Below are 8,719 nucleotides of genomic sequence, written 5' to 3'. Positions count from 1 at the left end.
GAGCTTGGAGAGTTGCTTGTGTGATTTTCTTCCCCAGGTGCAAAAAAATAAAATAGATCACTCTTTTGGGTATGCAGCTTGAAGGGGAGGGGGGAATGAGCATCATTTGGTGCTATGCCTGAGGCAACAAAATGCCTTGAGTCTGTGTCAAGCACTCCACTGGTGGTGGAGGGACCACGGTAAGGCTCCTCTCTTTCGTCTTGCTCCAGGAAAAGAGGTTGCCCTCATTCCTTCTGTAACCTTGCTGTCTTGTCCCCATCCCTCATTAGGCCAGTTGCAAAGCTCAGATCTCCAAAGGACTCCTAAGTCTTTGTGTTAGGTAGATCCTTGGTAGCTTCAAGCCACCACATAATGGTGTACAGGTTGGAGGAATGTGGGAAGCAGGCAGGACAGGAGCCCTCCCAGGCCCTTGGACCCAAGGCATCGCCCTCACTCCATGGCACTATCAGTGCCCTTCCCTTGGCCTGCTGTGTGGTCTGTAATTAATCCCCCACCACAGGCGGTAGGAGAGTTACATGTCCTCACCCAGCAGGGGAGCTCTGGCGTCCCCGACTAATCCCCAGTTCTTGTTACTCGCCTCAGGGGGGCTGCCAGCACCTCCAATAGCCCCTCTTGCTCTGAAAATCTCCCCCTCCTCACTTTTCCTGTCAAGATTCAGAAGAAGCCGTGTGGAGACAAATTGGAGCTACAGAATGAGCCACCGGCCCTGTGATAAGTTTCTCCTTTCACTCCAAATGTCACCTTACACTGCTGCAAAAGTTTACCACAACCTCACTGCCTCATGACTATAAAAATGACCCCGCAGAGTACTTGGGAAGCCCAGAAAGGCATGGGAATGGCTGTAGGATAGAAGGAACTTTGCAAAAACTGCCAAGGAAGCCTGAAATTCAAAAGAAGAGGGGGCTGAGGGAGGCACAGAACAGAAGCTCCGAGGTGCTGTGAAGTCGAAGGGTTTAAGCTTCCCTTCCTGCTCCGCTTTGCATGACAAAAGCCCAGCTGCAGAGATGACACCCTCCCTTCCCCCACACCAAATTCACCTCCCCAATTACCAATCAAGTCCATTATGTGGCTACAATAGCCCTCAGCACTGCAGCCCACCCAAGCAGCCAACATACAGACAGCACATCCTGGACACATGAATGGAGCCATTTTGCCAGAGGGCTCGGTCCCACTCTGTTAAAAACAGCCCTGTGCTGTTACTGAGAAATAAATAAACACTAGTACTCCTGCTACTGTTTCCATCCAAGTGAAAGGCAAGCTGAGCCTTCTGGATCAGAGACAACAGCTACATGGATTAGTAGAGGCCTTGTTAGGAATTTTGGAAAGCTTAACTTCCAAATCCCACCTCTGACCTTGGCATTTGTTGAAATTTCCCCCCAGTTCTCCCCCTGCCCCAGATATCATGCAAAAGTAATTCTCAAATTCTATACATCCCAAAACATCAATGCTCAATACATATTAGTATGCTCCTCATTACAGTTGCTTCTTGCCCTCAACCAATGAAGCTCATTTTTGGAAGGGAAATGGTGCTCAGAGAAATGGCCACTATCAAACAGAAGCAATGAGAAAGTCAGCACAACACAGGAATATTCTTAGAGAATGGTCTCTCCAGCTTCCAAGAAACAGGAATTCTCATCTTATGTTGTTTCCTGTTTTGCCATCATGGTAGTGAAGGCAAACTTTTGTCTTAAAATTAAGATGGTAGATTCTTCCTTTTAATTATGGCTTTGTAATGCCCACTGGTGGCCAGAGTTGTTCAGTGCAGCTACTGAGCCAAAACAGCACAAGGGATAGAGGAATACTTTGCAAAAGAAGTAAGAGTTCAAGAGGAAGGTAAGAGAGAACAGTCTTGGACACTTTGCTCTGTATTTCTGCATGGAAACATGTGGAGACACAGAAGTATTATCTTTTATATCTAAAAAGTGAATCTTGGACAGCAATGTCAGAATAAAGGCATGAACAATGCTAACACTGAGGGGAAGAGTTACAACATACATTTGTAGCTCTCCTTTTGGCTAAGTGACTACTTAGAAATGACTGGGTCTAACTAAGTCCTACCTGTGGACATTAGATGGTGCCAAGTGTATGCGTGTAGGATTGTACCTTGAAAGACAGAAGAGAAGTGAAAAAATAAACAGATTTAAACTGACCATTGACAGTATTTTTTTTTTAAAGTCAGTCAAAATGTAATTACCGCTAGTCCTCATCTGTTGTTAAGAGTTTTTTTCCCCCCCAAAGGAAAAAAAGCTATAATTATTGAGTTTTGGAATCATATATCTAATTATCCAATCTGTCAGAAAAAGTATTTTTTATCATTTTCATTTCATCTGACTTGCTGTTCTAAAATCTTAGACACTTCCACTTGCTCTTCAGTACCGTGCAGCCTTTAATTTACTGTATATATACACATGCTTTCTGGAGCTTGGGACATAGTAAACAGCCAGTATGAGATTCTTGCACATAGCAGCTACAAAAGGCAGAAGAATGGGCTGGAAAGTCTCCCATTTGGTGTCATTCTTCCCATGGGCTCATATCTGTGTCAATAGCCACACAGTTATATGCTGCATAACGCAACTTTTCTTCACAGACCTTGGCACTGCAAATGAAAAAGGAGAGGCATGTTTATATTTCCACATCCATTCTAGTAGTCACCAACTCATCCCTGACTTCCAAACAGGAAGTTTTTCTGTGGCTACTTTTCCTCATCACTACAGCAACAGCCCCATTTCCAAATGTTAGTCTTAATTTTAGTCTTTCTTTTAGCAATGCATTCCTATATATTAATTTCCTCCTTAAGACATATTTTAATATCAGTCCCATTCTAATCATGCTCTTCTGTTTTCCTGCTGTGGGCTGTGGATATCACTTCCCCAGTTAATAAGGTGCTATCTGGACCACCTTCCCCAATATAACTGTTTGTCCTATGTGACCAACTCCATCAGATCTTCCATTTGTTTTTCTCTCTGCCACAATAATTTTTTGCAAAAGATTTTTACAGCCATACGTACGAGGCGTAGTTGGGCAAAAAGAGTGTGCTGGAGCAGGTAGATGATTCAGGAAGTGCATCAGTGGTCTCAGAGCTTTGAAAGCAGAAAGAACAAGACAATGAGGTTGGAGGGGAAGTATCTACTAGACCACAAAACAAGAAATAACTAACAAACCAAGCCTACCCTGAATAAGAAACAATACACACCCTAATTTGTCAGGATAGATATAAATTCGAGCAGGAAGCCGGCTTCTCCCAGTAACAAACCTCAGGAAGCGACTGCGATCCTCTGAGAAGAACAACACACAAGCATCAGAAACTTCAAAGAGGTTCTCACAATAAATCCCTTTTCTCAACATACTTGCCCAGTAAATATGTTGGGTTGAAGCCTGACTTTATCTCCAAGATTCAAGATCTGACACTCAGAACTGATCCAACCAGTAAAAATGGGTCTAAGAGAAGTTCACACCCAAAGCAGTGCCAGAAGGAGAGTTTATCAATGTTCATGGCAGGAATGAAAATAGATCCTCTTAAATGGAGGAGAGCATTCTGTTTTGAGAGTGACAGTAGTATGCATTACAATGGCCTGATTGAGACTCTTTCCCTTTGGTCCTTTCCTCTGCTGCTCTAACTTTCTTTTCTAATCCTTAGTTGAGCAAATAATATAATCAAAAGGACTGGAAAACATATTCAGCTGGTTCTCTTCTTCATGAAAGAGTTTCTATAGTGGGTAACTCTGATCCAGATTGATTGTGAACACATTGAACGTACAATCCAATTTATAACCAGCAAAATTTCCCCTATGTCACATGATGCCCACTCACCATTAGTAAAGTTGTTCAAGGCTTCCCAGAAATACTGTATTCTCGTATCTGATGGTTCAAAATCCTCAAAACGTGCTGAGGGGGGGGGGGGAAGAGAAAACAAAAACACTGCACATCAGGGGGGAAAGTCATGCTGGCATAATATCAAGGGCCAACTGAAGGGCAGAAAGAAATAAGATATTTTTGTACTTGTATTTAGGTAGAACAGTCACAAAAGGAAACAAAAAAATACATCTTCCTTATTCTTCTCAGTACAATAATGATCTCTTCTACTTCAATTCCCCACCAGCCCTATATTACTTTCCACGCATATTATTAAAACCTATTTGTTTTTTTGTTTGCTCTGAATATGTTCATTACAACTTCTGTATATTGGCATTTGACCCAACTAAGTATGGAAGCAAGCAAGTAAGCAAGATGCCACTCTTATAAATTGGCTGTCATCCTGTTGGTGATACACACAGTTGTACTTTCTCCTTATGTTTGTGAATTTATTTTATTTGTTGGACTTTGTGCAGGTTGGTATTCCTTTCCTCCTGCCTCAATGACCAATGCCCGCAACTCACAGTGTTGCTGCAAGAGTAGCTCCCATGTCTGGAGGAGGGGAATGGAGGGGATTATAGAAGCATCCAGCGATGTTCCCTTAGCCAGTTGCAAACCAATGACATCATCCATTGAGACTTCTAGCGGACTCATGTGGATCTTGCTGGAATATGTCCTCGGTCCATAGGAACACAGCTAGACATTTCTCTGATCCTCTCTCCTCTCTGCTCTCCACCAGAAACAGAATGTCCACCGGGAAGGGAGGTTATTGCAGCAATATATTGAGTCCTAGGGCTGAGAGATGTAGTGGAGGTCCACCTGTGGCACTCTAATATATGCAACTGTGGAAGATCTCATCCATTATGTGTAACTACAGGGAACTGAACATACATTTGAATATCTTTTTAGTTATTGTTTGTGTGCTTTTTGTTACCATCGGCATTATTTTCAAGAGAAGTGAGATATAAAGACTATTAATACCTATAAAGGTATTTTATTAATATAGCAGTCATGTCAATAGTCTTTGTTCAATTACACAGTGTCATAGGGAATCTTCCAGTTATAGATACAGCCAAAAACTGTACCTGACTCATGGGGATGTTATACTGTACATTGCCAATGCGGAAAGTGCTATGTCTGCCACACTTACTGAGTTTCTTCAGGGCCTCAACCGTAACTTCAGGGTCACCACAGACCTTCTTCTCCAGTTCCTGCCATGTGAGCAGATCCAAAACAGCTTGAGGTACTACCTTGAGAAGTCCAGCCTGCATGGCTGCAATCTTAGAGACGGGGAGGGAGACACAAGATCAGTCATCATTAAGTAGATGGATGGGAAGAAATTCTCCTCTATGGACATGTTCTCTCAATGGACTGTCCTCTTAAAACAGTTACTCATAATAAATGCAGCCAAAGAACAAAAGACACACAACAAAGGAAGAGACACTGACTTGGCGATGCATATGACTGTGGGAAAGTCAGGCAACACCATATGATAACAAAGTACCATACTCCATTACCTGCTCTTTGCTCTCATTCAACCGTGCCTTCTGTACCAGGCGGATGAAATCCATGCGGTCTTCATAGTGTACCACTGTGCGAGTGCCACCAGGGATAAGCTCAACCATGCGCTGGTCGCTCAGTACTGTGGTGTAGGTCAGCTCATTCCCAAACTTGAACTCGAATGTATCTTTGTCCATCCCTTCCATCATCTCCAAAAGCTTCACCTGATAATATGGATAGAGAGGAAAAGTGTCTCTCCAAAATTCCATGGCCAAGATAGCAAGAAAGGTGCAAACCAGGATTCTTCTATAAACCCACTGCTGTAATTAGATGGCTGTTGTGGCTTTCCTATTAGCTAGAAGCACACATTATATCTAGGAATCTGCACAACGGGTATGGTTGGAAGCTGCAGTATTTGTTTACCAGCTGCTGTGTTAATTATGCATGTGGATGGAAGCTGCCATCCTGCTTTGTAATGATGTACTGTATTTAGAAAACAAAATTAAGTCAGCTGCTCTGCCACACTGGCACCACAGATGTACAGGCCATGCACAGAAGTGCTAGAGAGGGGCCTTTGCTCCAGGTTTTCACACTGATATGAGGATATTTTCACCAGCAACTCACCAATACAGAGTCAATAGCAGGGAAATCTTTACTCCAGCTCACTTCCTCCCCTGTCAGTTGTTTCCAGACAAAGCCAGGCAAGGCTAGAACCTTGGAAACAGAGGAAAGAGATGTGCAGTATTGCAAAAGCATTCAGAGGCAATTTTCTTGTGTTCCATTAAAGTATTTATTTAGAAACATTGTAATGCCATTCTGCATTTTTCAAGTGTTTTACAGAAAAAGAGAGTCAACAGCTAAAACTACAGCAATAAAACCGATCAAAACCTATTCATTAAAGAAAATGGATAACTGACAGAGTGAACAACTGGGGAAATGCCTGGGCAAAAATATGGGTCTTCACGTGATAGAAACACTCAACATTGTGCACCTGTCTGATCTCTGCTGGAAGACTGTTCCAGATGGTGGGTACCACAATAGAAAAGCTCTTCTCTGTATTACAACCAAGCCACAAAACAGACAGGGCAGAGCAGCAGGAGACCATGCTGGCACCATTCATGCTGGGACTGTGTCAATCACACATTGCTAGTCCCAATCTGGGCTGCTGCCACAATCTTAAACCAGGTCGCTGGAAAGGGTGGATTCTATCCACTTCCTCTTGGCCCTGTTCTTTGCAAATGGTGCAACTTTGGTGCGCCTTCAGGCCGCAAGTCATGAAAACAGCATGATCCCAATGAGACCTGAAGCCACATCATTTTGCCCATGTGTTTTGGGCCCATGTGGGCTTCAACAGTTCACGGTACAGTAAGCAGAGCCCCCAACCCCAAATGTAAAGACAGTGATGGTATATACATGAGCTAACCTGCTCCTGAACTGTGCAGGGCCTTATAAACTCAAAGTAAAGGAAATGTTAAAGAAAGAAGCCAGAAAGTCTCCAAGTTTATTTTCTCGGGAATGCTTCCACTGTTTCTTCTCTTAAATAATAATGATTTAGTCTTTGATTACCATCATGATTATTCTGTTTCACTGTATTTTGTCATCTATGTTTACACTGTATTACTTTCTCTATGTTAGCAGACTTGACCATTTTGGACAGACAGGATATAGATATTTTAAATAAATTTTAAACAATCTTAATTAAATACTATTCTGTCATATTGTAATGGAAAGAGCTGTAGCCTTGTTTCCTCCCTTGATGGTTGACAGAAAGAGTCCACCCTACAGCTGATCTCATTCAGTTAAAGTAAGGTCAGAAACTACTGTAAGTGGGCAGTCACATTTGAATAGCTGGACAAAAAGAAAAGCACCTACCATAAATCACAATTTTGCATTAAAAAACACCCCAGCTTTGAATTAAACCGAAAGAGATTAGTAAAAGAAAACAGCAACAGAAAAGAGGACAAGAACTACTGTGGAATAAATTGCTCACTGTGGGAAGGGCAGAAATTAAACTCTACATTAGGAGCAACAACCTGTCATATCAGGCTGGAAATTTTCAAATAGAAGATTCTTCTCCCATATACAGTGGGCCCTTCTAATCTGCTGGGGTTTGGTTCCATGGATAATAATCAGTGGATGCTCAAGTCCCATTAAATACAATGGCATAGCAAAATGTTGTCTCTTATATAAAATGGAAAATCAAGGTTTGCTCTCTGGAATTTATATATATATATTTTAATATTTTCAAGCCATGGATGCTAGAATACATGGATAAAAACATCTGTGGATAAGGAGGGCTGACTGTACAGTGAACTATGAGGGGAGTGCAATTCACAACTATGTGATTGGGCAATCCAAGAACTTAGTTAACACCATCCTTTCCCCTACAGTAGGGTTTCCAAGTTGTATATGGGATGGGACTCTGATAATTTTAATCCTTAACAGGACAAGGTACTGTAAAGTTTCATCATGCAGAACAAAAGTATGCTTGCTCCCTCACCTTCCAGATTTAAAAGTAGCAGCAATAGCTGTCCGCTCCCATACAGATATTGTCTCCCTAGTGGAAAACAAAGGCCCTGGTGGGGGTTCAAAGGAATGTCTTGCTCTATTTTGTTTTTGTTGCTGATTCTCCTCTGGGGCCTGTTACCTGCCTCCTCCAGTGAGGCAATAGCCATGTTGGGAGGTGAGAAGGACAGGGATCTTAATTCCACTTGATTCCGCTTTAGAGTACTTCACCCTGTTCCATGATCTTTCAAAGTTTAATGTGACAGAAGTCGTACCCGATATTCAACCTGGCAACCCTACCTCACAGCTATGTCTGACTGTAAAACATGTAGGATGAAATAATTTCTGGACTCCATCAAATATTTGTTGGTTATATGAATGAAGGAGACACCATGTTTCAGGTCAATATTTTGCTTGTGAAAAAAATATTATCAAATTCTTTTTCTAAAGGAAAGTTCTTGACTCTGAAACATTTACCTGAAACCAATCCCAATACAGACTAAACATTTATCTCAAACAGAAAATATCAAGGACACACCAGTCTCCATGTAACACTCACTAGGAATTCCTTGCCACGAAGAGCTGCACCCATGATTTGTCCAATCCACTCATATTTGGTGAACTCTTTGCAGGATGGGTTGGGGACATACATGTCTCGAGCCTCTCCTGTACCGCTGCCCTGAAACAAAACACACTGTATTGTTCAAATCTCCTGCCTGAGCTACAGGATGAAGTGTCAAACTCCAGCACAAACTCCACACCAGAGGGCCCACCAGCAACAGTTTAACTTTCAAGAGATGACATAACTTTGTTGGAAAGACCAACAAGTACACCGCAGAACTTCCCAGCCCAGTTGAGTGTA

At 42.2% G+C, this 8,719-nt stretch overlaps 2 protein-coding genes across 2 annotated transcripts in view; one reads left to right on the top strand and one right to left on the bottom strand.

The window, feature by feature from the left end:
* The window catches only part of EIF2B3 (eukaryotic translation initiation factor 2B subunit gamma), a 601,892-nt gene that overhangs the window by 244,637 nt on the left and 348,536 nt on the right, over positions 1-8,719 (top strand). The gene's annotated exons all lie outside the window — the stretch shown is intronic.
* Positions 2,153-8,719, bottom strand: part of HECTD3 (HECT domain E3 ubiquitin protein ligase 3) — a 26,313-nt gene continuing 19,746 nt past the window's right edge. Inside the window, exons 14-21 of the mRNA XM_042462827.1 lie at positions 8,417-8,536; positions 5,977-6,066; positions 5,370-5,576; positions 5,003-5,132; positions 3,811-3,885; positions 3,194-3,275; positions 3,009-3,080; positions 2,153-2,596 (exon numbers count right to left, since the gene is read on the bottom strand). Of these exons, the coding sequence (XP_042318761.1) occupies positions 2,512-2,596; positions 3,009-3,080; positions 3,194-3,275; positions 3,811-3,885; positions 5,003-5,132; positions 5,370-5,576; positions 5,977-6,066; positions 8,417-8,536 (861 nt within the window). The 3' untranslated portion in view covers positions 2,153-2,511. The remainder of the gene's footprint in view (positions 2,597-3,008; positions 3,081-3,193; positions 3,276-3,810; positions 3,886-5,002; positions 5,133-5,369; positions 5,577-5,976; positions 6,067-8,416; positions 8,537-8,719) is intronic.

This window comes from Sceloporus undulatus, chromosome 4 (assembly GCF_019175285.1).
Source record: "Sceloporus undulatus isolate JIND9_A2432 ecotype Alabama chromosome 4, SceUnd_v1.1, whole genome shotgun sequence".
NCBI classification, from domain to species: Eukaryota; Metazoa; Chordata; class Lepidosauria; order Squamata; family Phrynosomatidae; genus Sceloporus; species Sceloporus undulatus.
The sequence above is the reverse complement of the archived record's forward strand: the minus strand, read 5'-3'. Positions and strand labels throughout refer to the sequence as shown.